The sequence below is a fragment of the Drosophila nasuta genome, chromosome X (genome assembly GCF_023558535.2).
Source record: "Drosophila nasuta strain 15112-1781.00 chromosome X, ASM2355853v1, whole genome shotgun sequence".
Lineage (NCBI taxonomy): Eukaryota > Metazoa > Arthropoda > Insecta > Diptera > Drosophilidae > Drosophila > Drosophila nasuta.
Genome location: NC_083459.1, coordinates 10,281,938 through 10,302,191, shown reverse-complemented (window position 1 = coordinate 10,302,191; position 20,254 = coordinate 10,281,938). Strand labels below are relative to the sequence as shown.

General features: G+C 35.3%; 1 protein-coding gene across 1 annotated transcript; it reads left to right on the top strand.

Annotated features, from left to right (window-relative positions):
• The first annotated feature begins 18,194 nt into the window (after positions 1–18,194).
• LOC132795992 (transcription initiation factor TFIID subunit 6-like) lies at positions 18,195–19,955 on the top strand. The gene is made up of 4 exons (XM_060806984.1): positions 18,195–18,286; positions 18,354–19,204; positions 19,261–19,430; positions 19,494–19,955. The coding sequence occupies exons 2-4, from the start codon at positions 18,359–18,361 to the stop codon at positions 19,921–19,923; spliced, it is 1,446 nt and encodes a 481-aa protein (XP_060662967.1). The 5' UTR covers positions 18,195–18,286; positions 18,354–18,358; the 3' UTR covers positions 19,924–19,955.
• The last annotated feature ends 299 nt before the right edge of the window (positions 19,956–20,254 follow it).

Below are 20,254 nucleotides of genomic sequence, written 5' to 3'. Positions count from 1 at the left end.
TGTGTGTGTGCAATTAAACGCCGCAGTACGTCCATGTGTGTGTGTGTGTGTGTGTGTGTGTGTGTGTTACGCATTTTGTGCTGCGTTCGCATTATGGCATTTATCGCGTTTGCTTATTAATGAGTTTTCCAATAATTTCGCCAACTTGGCGAATGCTGGCAAAAGGCAAAAGGGAGCCAGGGAGCCAGGGAGCAAAGAGATGGCACTTAGAGTTATTGTTAGTCCTGGCATTTAATCATTTATTTCGACACCAGCCAGACACAAAACGAGGCGTGGCTGGCTGACAAATTTGGGCCGCCTACATGGCTGGCAAATGCAACGCAACTCAATCAATGGCAACGTTGCCCCAAGCGGCACTCTTCCAATAGCCCCCAAGTCAGACAGTCGCAGCTGAATATTCTACATGTCTGTGTGGCTGTCTGTGTGTGTGTGTGTGTGCGTGCCCAAAAGCGAGCTCTACACATAGTTTGCCGCAACTTTCAATTGTTCGGGGAATTCGCGTGAACGTTTTGTGCCATTAGGAAAGCTTGAAGCATTCGAACCCAACTGAATCGACATGAGCAACTGAGCAACTGAACAACTGAACAACTGAGCAGCAGCAGCAATATAAGATGGAGGTGTAAAGTGTCGAGGGGTTGGGGGGTTGCTTTGGGGGCCGCATTGCTGCGTGTTCATGTTAATGCTGTTAATGTTAACTTTGGGCTTGTAATGTATGTTTGATAAGTTAATTTTCGCTTTTAGCACCTAACACTTACGGGCCACGACACGGAATCCATTCCCATTCCTCTCTCCATTCCCGTTCCGATTCCCATTCCCATTCCCACTTCGAAATGGCCTTATCATCAATGCTACACCCAATTTTCGAGTGCTTCGCCACGGCTTCGAGTTCTTTCGCTAAACGAAAATGGCAATCCCATGGCAACAGAGCCATTAAAACGCTTGCTTTGTCAGTTTGAGGGAAATGTTCTTGCCTTAACTCAACTCAACTCTGAACTGAACTGTACGCTCATCACTGGCATAGTCATTGATCAAATCATTTATTTTCGATTGCGTTAAGCGCGTAGCATTTTGATTGCCTTAAACAGTTCTTTACACAGTGGACAAGATACTCAGTATGTATTATATAAACAACCGCTGAGTTTTAACGTGGGAACATAAGGAATACATAATTACAAACATAATAAAAACAAGCAAGATTACAGTCCCTTTCTTTTGGTTATTATATTTTTCCGTATAATAATTAACATGTAAATAAATAATAAATAAGATTACAGTCGATTTGGTTCTTATTAAAGCAAGTGGGGTATTATCATTTAAATATACCAAATAACCACACCAAAAAATACTGAAATATATGGAAATCGATAATTAGTATATTGATATACCAAGTGTTGTAAGAAACAAAGATATTAGCACTGATCAAGAATATAAATACAAATATACTTTAGTCGAAGATGTATTTTTTCTGCTTGTGACATGTATTTCCTGCTGACAGAGCGTTACAATACAAAAATGTAAAAAATAAATATACCACAAATAGTACTTATATATACCTTAGGCTGCATTTGGTGTATAAATACGCTGCTATACTCAAAATATACCAACTCATGTTATAATGCAACACTATACTTAAAATGTATCAAATAAATAAACAAAAAAAATACTAAAATATACTTTGGGCTACATTTGATGTGTTGAAATACTGATATGATCAAAATAAACTATGAATATGAATGAATATACCAGAAAATTACTAAAATATACATTGAGTTACATTTGGTGTAGTAAAATACTGATCTATTTGAAATATATCAATCTATGATGTTTAAAAAGTACTAAATTAATATACCAAAAAAGTACTAAAATATACCTTAGGCTGCATTTGGTGTATAAATACGCTGCTATACTCAAAATATACCAACTCATGTTATAATGCAACACTATACTTAAAATGTATCAAATGAATAAACCAGAAAAATACTAAAATATACATTGAGTTACATTTGGTGTAGTAAAATATTGATATATAATATTTAAAATATACCAATCTATGATGTTTAAAAAGTATCAAATTAATATACCAAAATATACTAAAATATACCTATATTTGGCGTATTAAAGTACTGCTATATTCAAAATATACCATAAAGTACAAAATATCCACAGATTACAAACCAAAGCAACTATGAGAAATGAAAACTTGAACTTTAATGCCGCGACATTTTTGTTTTTTTTGAAGACTTGCAAATCGATTGCGTTTGCAATTGTGATTGCGATTGAAGGGGACGGGGCGGGGCGTGGTATTGCAACGTTTGGCATGAAATGAAAGCATTTAAACCACAAGTTGTAGCTGAGTTGAGTTGAGCTGCAGAGTCAGTACATCTCTCAAGTGGTTTGTGTCGTTGCACGATTTCTGCTCTGGCTCCATAGCTTGTTATCCATTACGGCTTTGCTTGCAACTCTCTCTCTCTCGGTCTCGCGTTCGGTGTAATCAATGAAATTACTTTTTAGTTCAAGGCAGCCAATAGTGTTGCAAAATTAAATTATTGTTGGCCAAGGCAGCCAAAGCAGCCGAAGCCCTTGCTCGATGACTTTGCTCTTAACGTTTTGCTAATGAAGTGTTGCCAAGACGAAGATGGCACTGAAAGCAGAACGAGGCTGAGGATGGGGATGGGGATGGGAGGGAACATGAGTAGCCCCCGTGGCACTGTGTCTGACATTTTTCAGTTATTTCGCTCGTTTTTTGGCTGGGTGTTGCATACATTTTCGCTTAATGGCTTTGGGGAATTCCGATGACGCTTATAGCCAGCCAAACAGCCAACTGAGCGCTGGAGATGGAGCTGCTGCTGTTGCTGCTGATGGTGCTGCTAGCTAAAGCTGAGAGGCGGCAGCAAGAGTCATTTGAACATTCAGCTACTACAGCGTGTTGGAGCTCTCGTCGTCGTCGTCGTCGTCGCATCCTCGGGGAAATTTGCTTTTGAAACTTGGCTGCCTTGCTTCTGCCTTTTCTTCTAGTTTTTTTTCTCTCTCTCTCTCTCTCTCTCTCGCTCGCTTTATGGACAAGGAGGACACTTAAAGCGTGGCGTAAAGGATACAAGCGTCGGCTGGACAATAACTCGTTGATGGTCAATGATTTGCTGATGGATGTTCCTTTTGCCTCAGCTTGCACAATGCGAATTGCATCATCGCAGTCTGCGCAAAACTTTGATCTATTGCTTGACGTTTTCTCTCTATCTCTATTATTATCTTTTTCTTTTTAGTTTTCCTTAGATTTGCAATTGTTTTTGTTGTTGGTGATTTTAGTTTAATGTTTTTGTGCGCCATAACCTCAATCGTTAAGAAATTGAGAGATTTTCTCGCTTTTTGCTTTGCCAGCAAGTTGGCAGCACTTTTTCGTAGATTTGATAGACTAACGACATTTACAACTTCATTATTAAGACGTTAGCTCAATTGAGCTGGGTTTTTTTTGTTTTTTTATATTTCACGTCAACAGCTTGGCAGCACATTATTTATATTCTTTATGAATTGCGTTGACTAGTTTAATGTTACATTTGGTTTAAGAAAGTTGGCAGCTCGATTGAATAAAAATAAACTAAATACTTCATTATTTAAGAAAGTTGGCAGCTCTTTTAAATACGGTAATAAATTGGTAAGCAAAACAAATACCAAGACTTTTGACTCCAATTTGGAAAGCAAACTTTATCTTTGGAACATCGCATTGTAAGTGGCGTGAGGAGTTCAACTAAATGCTGCTAACTCAATGGAGATGACAACTCCAGTGGTGTTATAGCTGAGTTCATCTGATTTGACCAGATATAAAAACTATTTGGCAGCCCTTTTTATAGCTCTAGCACACATTTTTTATATGTTTTATAAATTGCTGTGAGTGTGTTATTTAATGTAACATTTTGTTTATTGAAAGTTGGCATCTCTTTTAAAAAGTGTAATAATTTGTGTGCATATCAAATTCAAATAATTTTCACCCAAATTTGTAAAATAAGCTTTATTTTTAACTCATAGTAGATTTGCATCTGGTCACATCACATTGCAATTGGCGTGATGAGCTCAACTATCGCATCAGTGGAGCTGTCATCTCAATTGAGTATGCACGCGAGTTGGCAGCACTTAGTGCAGTTACTGCGATTGATTTAAAAACCATTTGGCAGGCCTATTCGTAGCTCTGGCAGCACATTATTTATACACTTTATGAATTGCTTTGAGTGTGTAAGTTAATGTAACATTTTGTTTAACAAAGTTGGCAGTTCTTTGAATTTGTACAAAATAAATTGAAATAGTTTTCACAAAAAATTTGTACAATAAACTTTATTTTTGGCATATCCTCGATTTTAATTTTAAATTGGCGTGATGAGCTCAACTATCGCATCAATGGAGCTGTCATCTCAATTGAGTATGCACGCGAGTTGGCAGCACTTAGTGCGATTGATTTAAAAACCATTTGGCAGCCCTTTTCGTAGCTCTGGCAGCACATTATTTATACACTTTATGAATTGCTTTGAGTGTGTAAGTTAATGTAACATTTTGTTTAACAAAGTTGGCAGTTCTTTGAATTTGTACAAAATAAATTGAAATAGTTTTCACAAAAAATTTGTACAATAAACTTTATTTTTGGCACATCCTCGATTTTAATTTTAAATTGGCGTGATGAGCTCAACTATCGCATCAGTGGAGCTGTCATCTCAATTGAGTATGCACGCGAGTTGGCAGCACTTAGCGCAGTTACTGCGATTGATATAAAAACCATTTGGCAGCCCTTATTGCAGAGTCTGTGCAGAGTCATTAAATCAAATTAAGTTAATTTGCCGCACGGCGCACACAATAATGTCATCAGTGACACCGCGAACTGCAAACTGCAACTGCAGCGGAGGGGAAGGGGGAGCGGGAGGATGAGAAGGAGGAGGAGAGAGAACGTGATCCGGAGCTGCTGGGATCACATTTACCAGGGGAGGAGTCAAATGGAGTGTGTGTGTGTGCATGTCTGAGTGCTGCTAATAAACGTCATCGATGCATTGATGCATGCCAATTAGCAGCGCAGTGCGACAACATCGACATCGACAACGACAACGACAACGACATCGACTGCCTCGATGCTGGTTGCATCTTTGCCAAGTGCAGCAGCAAAAACTGCACGCCGCATTAATTGCAACTGTCAATTGGTCGATGAGGGGTGAGGGGCGAGAAGTGCTGCAACAACGTAACAACTGCAGAGCAGCGCACAGGTTACACTTGCCACATCAGTGCTTGGAGGCGGCATCGACGGCAGCAGCAGCAGCAGCAGCAGCAGCCAGTCAATCAACCTGATGGCAAATGACGCCAATTGCCAATGCGGATAAGTAGCTGCAACAACAACAACAGCAACAGCATCAACAACAACGAGCACTGCAATAGCAACAATGTCATATTTACAGCAATTTACCGAGAGAGAAAACTGCAACATCTGCAGTTAATCAGCCACGATTCGAGCTCAACGGACAATATTCATTTTCCTCCGCGTCCCACTTCTAATTATTATTTTATATACCATATTACTTGCTGCAATCATTAGTTAAAAGTTGCAGCATTGTTCTGATGATGCATCATTGAGAATTATTTTTCCACTTTACTACTTGCTTTTTTAACGGATGAAATGTCCTGGTTTTATTCAGAACACATTTGTTAAAAGCTTTTCTCTAATTTGCGGTCCTAATAGGAACTTCCTATAATTATTTTTTTTACTCATAATCTACAAATAATTCAATAGTCTAAATATTAATTATTAGTATTACATCTGATTGTTAATCTAAATATGTCGTATATACAAAATACTCTTTCCTCATTCACAACAAGTTGCAATAGTTTCTAAACTAGATCGATAAAGTCCATAACCAAATGATTACCAACAGCTTACTATGTCAACTGTGAATATCTTTGTGTTTTGGAAATTGCAGTATGCATTAAGTGTTGGAAATTGCATCGCATCTATCTGTATCTGTATCTATCTGAAGTTAGTGTTGTGATCTAACAGTGTGTGGCATCAATAAAGAAAACGTGGAAAACTTAAATACTAAAGTGCTTAATGATTTATATGGCTTGGCTTGCTTCTGAGTTACATTTCACAATTTTTGTCTTAACTGATTTAAGACCTTAATCCTTATAAATTCAGAGTTGCTAGTTTATATTAAAATTTCCAATTTCTTCAAAATTTGTACCTCATTAACAAATAGCTGCAATTTGTAAATATATATTTGTTAATTACAATTCAAAATATATGAAACCAAATGATTACCAGTGGCTTACTCTGTTAATACATGCCTATAAGTAATATTTTACATTTTTGTGTTAATTGTCTTAACTCATAAATCATAATAAATTCTGAATTATTAGCTTACATTCGTATTTCTAATTTTGTTCCAAATCTGTGCCTAATTAACAAATTGATTCAATTTGTAAAAGAAAGTTCTTAAACACGATTCAGAAAGGTCCAAGCCAACTCATTACCAGCAGCTCACTCTGTCAATACTCTGTTATGTTGTCTTAACTGATTTAAATCATAAATTATTTCAAATTTCTTATTTTCTTTTTAATTTGTTCATCATTACTGAAATTACTGCAATTTGTATAAATTGTTTCTCAACACGATTTAATAAATTTAGAGTTGCTAGTTCACATTCGATTTTTTAATTTTATTTGTCTGTATAAAAATATGTCAATTGTTGTATAACTCTATCCAATATTATATGTTTTTATACTTACAGATTTCTATGCAACTTTTCTTGAGAATTTTTAAGTAGTCGAAACATTATTGATTTAGTTATTAAAATATTGCATATTTTTGAAGTAAATGTGCTTTTTTTTTGTGATAATCACAAGTAATCTCTGCCAAATGGAATCCAGTTGCGAGTAAGGATAAAATATTTCCGCAAGTACGTCGCATACTTGATTAGGCGAAAAGATGAGCTCGGTGTAGCGAATCTGTTGAAGTCTTGTCTACGGTTTCCTTGATGCTAAGACAGCGTCAGTCATTCGTATTTTTTTCTGTTCTTGTAACTACGCGTACTTGTGCAGACAATCGTTGAAAAGAAGAAGAAAAAAAAGAAGAAAAGGGGAGAATATGCTGTGTGTGTGTGTGTGTGTGTGGGTGTGTGTGGAGCGCTGATTTAGCGTCGTCATCAGGTCGAGTGGCAGCATTTAATGAGGTGCAAATGAGCTTGTCCTGGCAGCAGCTTCAACAAGACGCGCAAGTGCGAGTGCGAGTGCGAACGCGAAGAGTCGCAACACTTTAAAAGGAAATTAGCCTGGCAGGAGTAGGCCAAGTGGCAGGACGACGACGACGACGACGACGACGACGATGACGACGAGTGGCAAATGTTGTTGCCGTTTTACGTTTTTACCTTTTACGTTTGTCACTTGCTAATTTCTACAGTTGCTTTACTTTTTCTCTCCGTCTCCGTCTCCGTCTCCGTGTCCGTCCGTCCGACTGTCTGTCTCAGTGTCTGTAAATTTTACATATTTTGCTATGAAAATTACCATAGACAGGCAGAAGACGAGTCGCCATGCGAGGCACGTAGACGTGGGTGCACCCACTTAACATGATAAGCGACAAGACACCTAACATGTTCAACACGACACCTTCACGACAGCGCCAGATGTGGCAAGCGGTACAAGAACGAAGGCGGCGAGGGGGGGAGGGGGGCAGCATCTCTCTCTATGTGTGTGTGTGTGTGGCAGCCTGCAGCATCAATGTATGTGTGCTCCTGCTGCGCCTGCTGCTGACTTGTGGCAAGTGGATGAGTGTCTCCCCGCCGTGTCGTCGTAGCTCTGCTCTACACTGCCTTGTCTTTGTCTTTGTCGTTGTCGTTGTCGGTTTTGCGGCTCCGGCTACGCCAGCATATCTTGCCGCAATATTAAGCAAGTGCGTATACGTGTGTGGCATAAGTTGCCGCGACATTTACACTCAATTTCGACAGCTTCCTCCTCCCATCTCTTCCACCTCCATTTGCCACTTGAGCAATCGCAGCAGTCGTTGAAGCACTCACAGCCACTGCTTGTTTTACACGTCTTGTAAAGCACACAAATAATTATAATATTGAATCATTTTGCATTGAAAAAAGCCTTCACCTGTCCCCCGTCTCCGTTCCCTCTTTCTCTTTCGACCATTTAAATGCTCACTAATTAGTTTGCATACTTTGAAAACATTTTTCTCTCTGTGGCCTTTGACTCGACAGTTTTTGTATGTTGCATAAAATTGATGTGCTGCTGCCATTCAATGTGCTTTCAATGTGTGTTGCAATGTTTTGCAAAATGTTTGACAAAAAGCTGCGTAAGCTGCTTAAATCATTTCGAGGTAAAAACAATATACAACATGTAACACTACCCAAAGAGAGCGAAAGAGAGAGAGAGAGAGAGAGAGAGAGTTTGTAACTTCATAATTGCAACGACTTTTACATCAGAAGCCACTTCAAGTGCACAAGTTTTTCTATTAAAATATTCAGTTCTTTGACACGAAATTTAATTGGCAACATTTATTAAAATATCCATTATAATTTCATTCATTTATTTCGCATTCTTTTGATGCAACCCTCGTTTATAGCTCTACTGAAATTTATGTCGATCTACCGCATTCAATATACATATACTATGTGTGTTGAAGGTACTTAATCAATATTGTTATTTATGATTGCAAATATATTTTGCACCTAGATTCGAAACAGATGTTGCGATACAAAATGAACTACGATCTACGGTTATGCAGTTGTAAATTATGCAGAAGTGCCATTTTTTCTACGCATATTTTTAATTACTCTCGCATCTCCTGACTATCGATTTGTTTTTATTAAATTTGCTTTCAATTTTGTCAAATTATGTGACATTTTTATGTTTCCTTAATTGGTTTATTTAATCGTTATTTAATATTTGGTGTATTGATAAAGTAAAAATATACCATAGAGTACAAAATATACCAAATTTTCAGTCATTTCCGATAAAACTATTTTATACAGATACACAAAATATAGAGCAAAATTACTAAAATTATACCACAAATACACCACAAAAATACTAAAATATATTAAAAGGGTAGTTTTGAATAATCTTTATGATAGTACTTTTAAAATATACCATAATCTTCGAAATATACCAAATTATACAAAAATATACCAACAGCTTAGCTCGATTGCAGTGGCCTTTTTTTTTTGTCATATAAATGCATTTCTTAAATAAGTTCTCAAATTTGTATCTGATAGCAAATTTGAAGGAATCAAACAATACAAATATTTAAATTGAACTTTATATATGCACTTTAATTCTTGTGCTTCCTTATTAGTTTATTATCTATAAATTACTAGCATATTAAAGCACTTTAAAATGTGTAATATTCAACATTATTTAATTTGTTAAAATATAAAAAAATGTAAATATTTGTATTACACTTTAATTCTATCATGCTTCCATTGAGGTTTATTTTCTTTATTTAACCAACGTATTCTATCTACTTTAGTTTGTGTTGAAAGATATTTTTATTTGTCATTACTAGCAAGAAGAAATATAAGGACATTATCTTTGGCTTTACACAAGCTCTTTTAATACCCTGTAGTCAGCAGAGGCGACAACGAAATTGATAGAATATGCATAATAAAGTGTAAAGCCAAGTTTTAAAATAAGTTGTTGTTGTTTAAATTGATTGACTAGTTGAAGGAACGAATAACGTAGCGCATAGTCGAGCATTCTTTTGGTGCGTCTTAAACATCAAACAATTTGTCGGCATTTAATCGGCTTAACTTGTGTCCATGGAGACACTGAGATTGAGATTTAAATAAATGCGACTATACATAAGAGAGGGAGCGAGAGAGAAAGAGAGAGAGAGAAAGAGAGCGACGAATTCTTACGGTCGATATATATATATTTTTTTGTAGTATATTCAGATTTTGAATTATTTCCATTGATTGAAGCATAAGCACTCAATGCACACAGACTGAAAATGCATTTTATTGTTTGAAGTGACACAGAGAACAACATGTGGCACGTACAATCTCGGTCACACAGAGAGAGAAAGAGAGAGAGAGAGAGTGAGCTTGCAACTTGATTAGATTTTCTCCCATATATGGCCTAATGGCTTGAACAATAAATAAAACCCTAGACAAATGTCCAGCTACATTTTCTAATTGTTTTGTCTGCTCTTCTCTGCTCTGCTCTGCTCTGCTGTGTCCTTTTGCTTATTTTCTGATTGCCGAGCAGCTGCTCGGTGCCCATAAATTGCTAAACCTCAATATGAGGCGTGTGTGCGGCATTGGCTTGACCGCAACAACAAAAAAAAAGAAGAGAACTTTGCATGCAACAATCGCGCAACTGTTGCCAGTTTTTTTTGCGTTGCGTTTTTTCGGCCCCTTTTAAAAAGTTGTATGTACAAAATTAACTCTATGTGAATCCGAGTATTTTTTGCTGGTTCAACACAGATCATAAAATAAGTGAAATAAAATGGAATTGTATTCATAAAAAAGTTTGGTTAGAGGTGCTGCAAAAAAGGTTTAATAAGCTATCTCCAGGAATGTTTTTTTTTAACTCTTTCATTTGCCAAACAATATTTAGTTTGTGGTTGCGTAATGATTCCAACTTATACGACGCTTTTATCGTGTTGTAATGAAAAAACGTTGTACTTACTTAACCCTTAATCCAATTAAATCTAAAAACATAAAAAGCGAACTATTTGCAAAAAATATAAGTAGAATCAGTTCAAATAATAAGTTCTTTAATGGTGTACAATTTTAATATCGGATTGACAGCAAATTTTTATGCACTTGAAACAGATTTTGTCAAAAGAAAAGGAAACTTTCTCTCATAGAGTCTTCAAACAACACTAAATACTTGCTGTTTATTTGTTTAGTTGTCAATTTTTAGAATTTTGAATATTGTTTATAGTTTGTTATAATTATTTTTGCTTTTTAGTTTGTTAAATAGAATTTTAAAGAATTTGTTTGATGGTATTAAAAGAAAAAATTGCACTTGATTAAAATTCAACATGAACAAAATAAAAACATTTGTATGCAAATATAATTTAGTTTACAAAATTTGTTAAAAAATATAATAAAATTATTTTTAGTATTAGTTTTCTTATTTACATTTAAAAAAATTAAAATATTTATATTAAAATGTAATGTCTACAATGTAAGATCAAATTTTGTAATTAAATTTATTATATTTATCACTATTAAATATTTTGTATATGCTAAAATATAAAAATATTTATGTTACACTTTACAAAGTAAATATTTTTGTTATTGAATACTTATATTTTCTATTAAAATATAAATATAAAATACAAACAGAGTTAAAGCTTTATAATTATGTTAATTATATTGTTAAAGATTAATTATTTATTTATTAATTATTTTTATTTATTGAAATACCTTAAGATAGGTATATTTACAATTTAAGTTTCATTTCTGTAATTAATTTAATTATATTTTTGATTATTTCCACTACTTTTGTTCAAATCTGAAATAAATAAAAATTAGTATATTCAGTTTTCAAAATAAGTTTACATTTTGAATTATTTGAATTATTTATATTCAATTTTCATTATTTGTTTTACTTTGTTTCTCTATATAATTATATTTTCAATTTTAGAAATTGTTTTTGCTACATTTTGGAATATTGAATATTTGTTTTATTTAGTTTTCTTTGTTCTGTCTAATTCCAGCAATCTATTCACGTTGAGATGGAAAGTGGGAGAAGTAAACAAAAATTGCAAAGAGCTGCAGATTGTTAATCAGCTTGAGTTTTACGAATCTTGAATGGGACAGGACAATGGCATAAGCACTCGTAGACGAAAGAGTTGTTGCCATGAATGCAAGGATGTTGGATGAATAAATGGAAATTTGTGTCAGTTCGAATAACCCAAAAGTATGTCAGTGTGTGTGTGTGTGTTCGTGTTCATGCCATTGTCGTGGGCAGTTTTGTGGCATTTTGTGTTGCCTTAAATGTTGCAAATTGCATGAGGCAGCTGTGATGTCTTGCTGCCACTGCCACTGCCACTGCTGGTGCGGCTTGTGGCATGTGGGATGCGGTATGTGCAAGTTGTCCAGCCAATGACTCGGAATGAACACCTTTAAGCCGCTTAGAAAATTGCAATGGCCAAAATCACAGCAGCAACAATGAACTCAACTGAGTTGAGTTGAGTTGCGTTGCGTTGAGTTGAGGCATCGTTGGTTCGTTCGTGCCACACGTTCAACGCTTTTTGGCTGCAGTCGTTTTCAAATTTTGCTTCAAAGGATTTCCAAATCAATTTGATTTGCTGGGCGACCGTTGCATAGCAAAGTGAGTGTGCTAGAGAGGGGTGAGAGGGGAGTGCAGCTGTTGAGGCGTAAGGTTAGCTGCCTGCAGTTCGTTCGCAATCAATATGCAATGACAATACTCCTACTGTTGTTGCCTATTGTCTCTCGAGCTTTTGATTTGTTTCGCTTTTGTCAATTTCCACTGGACGCTCTTTTAGCCAAGCTCCCGCTGTCGCTCTCTTTCACACACACACTCTCTCTCTCTCTCCCTCTCCCCTGTGGCTTCTCCGGTTCTCCTCCCGGCAAATACCCATGTTGCTGTTGTTTGATTTCATTGCTTGGTTTGTTTGTTTGCTTGCCCGTTTGGTTGGTTGGTTGGCTGAATGGTTGGTTGCCTGCCTCGTTGGCTGCCTCACTGCCTGACTCTCTAACTGACTGACTGACTGGCTGACTGACTTGGTTGACTGCCTGACTGCCTGACTGCCTGCTTCACTGGTTACCCACAGCAGCGACGAAATCACATTTGACTTGGCATTTTAATGACGTTGACAAACAGGATTTGCATTGTCGCTGCTCGTAAGCCGAGCCTTAGCCACGCTAACAAGCTAAATGAACAGTTTTCCGCAGTAAATTGCGCCTTTTTCGTATCCTGTTTTCCTCTCTCTCTCTACACATTCAATAAAATCGTTTATATGCGATTTGATCAAGCCCACGACACACTGGAAACTTAAGCTGTGTGAACCCAAAGTCAACTGTTCGCAGGAAATCTTTCAGTCTTTGTCTTATGCATGTGTGGAAAAGAATAAAAAATAAGTCAATACACAAAAGGGTTCCCATTAGCTTGTTATATTAAATCTGAGTTAAGAGTATGAAAAATGATAGGATTAATATGCATTACGTGGCTGATTTTAACTTACCCTATTGTCATTTTCAATGAAAGCAAAATAGTGCCTAAGCTGTATTATTTTTTAAAAAATACCAAACTAATATATAGAAATTATGAAAATATACCAATAACTATATTTAGTATACTGCTGTATTCAAAATAGTAGTTACAAATATATACCACTTGTTGCATAAATAAAATATACTAAATTAATATGCCACAACTGTTGAAATATACCAAAAGCTTTATTTGGTATATACATATCTTAACCATAAAAAATACGATGGAGTTGAATATATAATACTGGTAGTGTCCATAAAATATACCAAACATAGCTTTTGGTATATTATATTCAATGTTATATGTACTACAATATATTATATAATAATAATGGTTTTATCAATAAAATATACTAAATCAATATACCACAAATAATGAAATATACCAAAAGCTTTATTTGGTATATACATCTATTAAGCATAAAAAATACGATGAAGTTGAATATATAATACTGGTAGTGTCCCTAAAATATACCAACTTAATATACCAAAAGCTATATTTGGTATATTACATTCAATGTTATATCCTATGTACTACAATATATAATAATGGTTTTATTAATAAAATATACTAAATCAATATACCACAAATGTTGAAATATACCAAAATCTATATTTGGTATATACACATACTTATGCATAAAAATACGATGAAGTTGAATATATAATACTGGTAGTGTTCATAAAATATACAAACTTAATATACCAAAAATGCTTAAATATACTAAAAGCTATTTGGTATATAGGTATATTATATTCAATGTTATATGCAGTACAATATATAATACTGGTTTTATCAATAAAATATACTAAACCAATGTACCGGAAAACAAAAAATATAATGAAATCTAAATTTGGCATATATGGCAATTTTCAAAATAAAAAGCAGTAAAATATATACTACTAGTTTTATCGACAAAATATTCTAAATTAGTATATCACAAATGCATAAATGCAGTACAATATAAAAGACAATATAAAGACCCACTGTCGAATCTATTTTTCCCCATTATAGCATTAGAAATATTGACTACATTATGTTGTGCTAAATAGTTTATCCGAAGAGAACATAGAAATGAAATGAAATAAGATATAGCTAGCTAGTTATTATAGTTATCACTGCAATTTTATTCCTCAAATTATACCTCAACGAAATCTGAACACGTTTATTTATTCATCAATACTATATTATGTTGATTCAATGGCACATTTCGTTAAAAGTATTCATGATTTAATTGAATAGAATTATATATATGTATGTAGTTAAAGTAAATATGTTCAAATTTTAAAGAAATTGAATTTTTATTGAGCTGCCACAACGTAAAATGCATATTAGACAACAATTACATGCAAGTGATGTTGTTATTTTAGTTTTGTAGGTTGTTTTAACCTTAACAATGAACCGCAAATAACAAGTCTAAAATAATAATGGAAAATGTTTATATTCACAATAATTTGCTGGCCACTCATTCAAATTAAACACGAAATGCAAAACAATGCTAAAAATAATAAACAAATTAACTAGCCTAAAAAAAATCGATGGTAAATTAAAATGCTCTTTTTATAGAATGCTTTAAAGCATTTTATTTAAAAAGAGTATTAAATGTTCGTTGTTGGGAACGCTATTCATATGATATGCAAAATGGCAAATCGGTGAGCTAAATAAGTGAAATGGAATATTTAAATAATTTATTGAGCTAGTAAATTGCTTTTCCTAGTTTTTCGGCCATCAATCAGGCAAACGGACAATATTCAATGCTTGCGAGTTGGAGTTGGGGTAATTTATTCTGAGGGGAATTTCTTGAAACAAAAAAAGAGTATAGAGAGAGAGAGGGAGAGTTAAGATTTCTGAGTTCTGCTGAAGACTAAATATTTGTGCAAATTATTTTGTAATAGAAAATCAAATTGCAACAAATTCGCACACAATTGCAACAAAATGAGCAAAAACCAAATAAAGTGAATGCCATCAGCAAACGGCATTGCGCTGGTTCGATTTACGTCTTCCCCCCCACACCATCTTACCACACCTCACCACATCTTGCCTCTTGCTGCACCGCAGCACTCGACACAGCTGTTGCAGCAATTGAGCTTTTTTGGGGGCGCCCCACGGTGCTGGCAGAGCAACAATGTTGTCGCATTTGTAACTGTCTTGCAGTCGAGCAGGTTCCCAAAAACAAAGCTGCAAAACAACACAAGACGCAGGCGAATGCGAAGGGGGGAGGCGAGGCCAAGGCGTAAGACAAAGGCCACAAGTGTGGCAGGCAGAGAGCACAGGATACTGTGGGGTAAGGTTACACTTTGTGGCACAGTGCATGGGGCATGGGGCAGCACAACCAGCACATGCAGCGAGTTAAAGAATTCCAATCAGCAGAGCTATTGTTCTTGAGACATTTGCTGAAAATTGAAGATAATTGAAGTGTAAAGCGTGGAGCGGAAGTGCAGCAGTCAGCAACACAGCAACAGCAACAACAACAACAACAACGTCAGCTCTTTCCTTGCCCCTTGGTGGTAGCATCCGGTCTACAAGGAACACAAACCCGTTGTTGAATGCTGTCCGAGGCATATTATACAATACAATTTTGGCTGCTTGGCTTTTGTCTATTTTGTGGGTCACGTCGCTTTGTCCTGAGGCGCACTTGCATTTCTATGGCTTTACCCCAAAAATACATGATGTACGATATATATATATTCAGTATACCTTCCATTAGAAGTTGGCTTTCATGACGATTTTTATTGCTAGCCAGCTTAGTGGTAAATTTAAATATTAACAAGTGAGAAAGCTCGTTGCCCATTTTAAACAAAAGCAAAACAGTGTGGTATTAATTTTAAAATATACCGAATTGTTATACTGCAAAATACTAAAATATACCATAGACATAGAGTGCAAAATATACCAGATTATTAGCCATAGCAACTAATTAGGCGTTTTTACCCAAACAAAAGTATTTCTTTAATAACTTTTACAATTTCTATCTGGTCGCAAGATCATGTGATCCAAGTTTCATCCACAGCCAGTTATGACACAGCTTTCAATATGCCAATTATAGATGCTGTAATCTTTTACGATTATTCATTGTGCTGTTGTTTTTCTTGCCACAAAATCTACTTTCACTCACTCTCTTTCTCTCTTTTCTTTGTCTCAATATTTTAAGTAATTAAACAATTGAAATCATTTCAAGCTGAAACAATCCTCGACCGCACTGCAAATAGTGCTTTGAAGAGATTTTGCGGCATGCGCAAAGATTTCAGACTTCAGACTTAAAACCCACAAACCCGCAATATGCCAAATAAAACAGGGCCAAGAGACACAACGCAAAATGTCAATAAGATGCATGAATAACTGAACTGAGCCTTGGCGATGTATAAATAATGTCGTATGGGAATTGTATAAATAGTCAACTTGTTTAATAAATAATACATGGGCATTTCTCCGGGTCGCGAACGTACGTTCGTACGAGATAAATTAAAAAATAAAATCGAAAACAAACGTTTCCTGAAACTTTTTTTTTTACTCTTCGATAGCATTTGTTTAGCTCTTTGGTTAGTGTAAATTATGGGGCTTATCGATTTTTAATTTTTATAATATTGTCAAAAAACATGCTGTCGCGAACGTACGCAAAGTGGAAGTCGACTTTGGCTTAATACAGTAAAATGCAAAACTCTGCGAATTGAGACGGAATATTTTAAAGAAATAACTTTACTTTTAAAATAGAATCATGTAGCTTTCTAAGTCTACTCCCAAGAAAATATCTCCATTTATTTATTTTTAATTTAATTAAGTTCCGGTCGCGAACGTACGATTTTTCCATGTTGTTTTATTTATTAAATTTTTATTATTACCACAACTTTTTTGATTAATAACTTCATATTTCATAAAAACGGATTTAAAGCAATAAAATAAATTTTTATTAAATATGAAATATGTACTGAAATTTATTAATAGCAAGAAAAATATGTAATAAGTAATAAGTAATAACTGACAAGTAATAAGTAACTGCAAACGACATAGTTTTTTAAAAACAAAAAAAAAAATTTTTTTTTTTTAAATCCATGCGACGCTAGTAAAAATCAACATACGCTTATAGGTAAGGTCGCGAACCCCAACGATTTTTTATATTTAAAATATATATACCAAAATAACTTAACACGCGAAGTTTCATCCACCTGCTTGCATTTAATGCGAAGCAATTACAATAAAATGATGTTTTCGGTCGCGAACGTACGAACAGTTAATTGAACATTTTTTCGCTCAGATATAGAACATATGTGAAGTTAAAATTTGTGTAATTTTTTTATTTGTTATTAATTGCTATAGAAATATCTCTATAGTTGAACACTTGGTTTCATATTCTGTTCATAAAACTGGGTGAAAGTTTGGATATTAATCGATATCTGAAAAAGTGCAAGTTGCTGGTTATACATACATATGTACATATCTATATGCACAATGTGCATTGCACATGACATATGGCCGACATGACTGTCTGTCGGTCCATATGAACACTTACAGTGGCAAGCACATGTGCATACATGTTTATCACTTTCGACTTTAATAAAACCCGTATTTTTTAGCTACCTTTTTTAATATTTTTTTTTGTTTCATTCTATGAACGTAGCTGAAATCCAAACTTAAATACTCGATATAATTTGTACTTGGCTTTTTTCCAAGCTAGTACATCCCATATGTACTTCTTATCAAGCCTTTCCAGGTCCTCACATACTTCCTAATGCACCACTAGGCATTCTCCTTTGGACTTAGAGTTTAATTTTCTGCGAAATAATGGCGCGAAATGCCAATGTACAAAATTCTTCTAAAACGATCACGTAATTATTATCTAAAACCGACCCCATTTCCCCTTAGACGATTATGTAATATTACAACTATTACAACCACTATATTATGTATCTAAAACAGTCGATAGATATTAAGAAATGCCATCTCCAGAGCGATGTCACACACATTTCTAATTGCAGTGTTGCAAAACGAAGACGCGTTTATTTGTCAAAGAGGTGTCATAAATAAATGAGGAACTGGAAATTCATAAATTTCTATATAACTTTTGACTTCTTGTAAGGTAATTTGAGTCAATTCTTAGGGATTAATCGCGATTGTTATTCTGTTTCTAATCTTACATTAAGCAGAAAACATGGAAGAAAAATTAAAAAACTTTTTTGCCTCAACGGTGTGGAATGATTCGTCGAACGTCCAGAAACACGACCGTGAGTTTCGAATCAACCGATGCATAAAAACCCTAGCCAACATTTTACGCTACGAGGGACTGCCACCCGCAGAGGAGACGAAAAAGGATTTCGCTGCCACACTGTCGGATCAGTCGATGAATGCCATTGCCGAGACCTATCTGGGTACGACTTTGAATAAGCGAGCATTGCAAATGCTTGGCGATATATTACGATCGAATGTGAACAAGCTGATGGTGGAAGCCGTCAAATATTGTAGGCACACTCGAGCCACACAACTAACCGTAGAGCACGTGCAACAGGCTCAAATCGAGATGGGCTGCAACCTCTATATGCTACACATTGATTTCGACTGCGAGGAGATCGAAGATCGGAATATAGTCAAAATGTGGATGGAAGAATGTCTACTGCCAATGGGAAACCAAGTTGGTCTTTCAATGCCAATTATCAAATTGCCCAAGCCAATGTTATTGAAGTCGGTCAGGAAGCGTTTGAACCGCGAGGAGATCGTAATGCTGCAGAGCATCAGTCGTTATCCTCTATCGCGGGGTCAACAGAAGTTCTATGTAGAGACCACTGAGAAACTGGTGGGTGTCTCGGAAGAAGATCGTCTCGCAGCTCTAAAGATTATGAGCCTCGATCCGGCGGTACACCATGTGCTGTCCCAATTGGCCATCTTTATTTCCGAGGGTATTCGGGTTAATATCAAGGAAAACAATTTTATCATCTTGACGCATTTGTTGCGCTTGGTCGACGGTTTGATGCGCAATCGCTATATCAACCTAAAGCCCTATGTGAGTGTTATTTATATATAAAGTAATGAAAGTTTAATACCCTCTGTCTTGTTCAGTTGCATCTCATTTTGCCGGGAGTGGTGTCTTGTGTTGTGGCGAATCAGATTTCTGCTTTTCCCTCAGTTGAGGATCATTGGGCTACAAGGGAATTTGCCGCCAGTCTCACAATGAACTTTATTCTCCACTTTGACAGCGATGAGCAGTCTATTGAGAAGAAAGTTCTCAAGTAATTAATGATAATAAGTAAAATACCAAAGACAAAATATATATACAACAATTTCAATTTCAGAATATACTTGAATGGATTGGAGAAGCCGATGTCGTCGTTAACAACAATTTATGGCTGCATTGTCGGCATTAGCAAATTCGGCAAGTGTGTCTTCTATAAGTATGTGACGCCAAGAATCGCCTTTATTTCGGATCGTATTGAACCCTTTCTGCACGACGAATCATTGGAGAAGAGTGACTTGCGTCGCATGGCTGCCAACCAAATACGACTTCGCATCGCGATGGAGTGTGCCCCGATTTTGAAATATCAATTTGCAACTAGGGCTGTTTATCCTGAGGTTGGTTTCAATGAACGCTTATATTATGAGGAGAAATACAAATATGTGGGTAAATCGATATATCAGGCTGTTATATTCAGTCGCATGCAAGATGATGTCTGTGATTTAGTTCGAGCAGAAGTGTTGGAAAAAAACTATTCTATTCAGAATTAAAAAGCCAAAAAATTATTCTCAATAACTAAAAATAAAACATAATATGATAAATCTTAACGTCTCATCATTGAAAAAGCTACATTTTTTTTATTTTATTTTTTTTTTCATGTAAAATTTGTCTTTTTCTCATTTAATAGTTAACAAGTACACCTGAATAAAATAAAGTGTAATTAAGTAATTTCTCTATAAAACCTCAAAAATTTCTAGCGTGCATTGGTGTTAAGTATTTCGTGATCAATAGTTAACAAGTACACCTGAATAAAATAAATTGTAATTACTTAATTACAATGTAATTACTTAATTACAATTTATTTTATTTACTTAATTACAA

What these genes read in the sequence shown, in the direction of transcription:
- LOC132795992 (XM_060806984.1), top strand. Translation starts at nt 18,359, where the DNA reads ATGGAAGAAAAATTAAAAAACTTTTTTGCCTCAACGGTGTGGAATGAT. An exon ending in ATATCAACCTAAAGCCCTAT is followed by an intron (nt 19,205 to 19,260) that starts GTGAGTGTTATT and finishes TGTCTTGTTCAG; the next exon opens with TTGCATCTCATTTTGCCGGG. An exon ending in ATTGAGAAGAAAGTTCTCAA is followed by an intron (nt 19,431 to 19,493) that starts GTAATTAATGAT and finishes TTTCAATTTCAG; the next exon opens with AATATACTTGAATGGATTGG.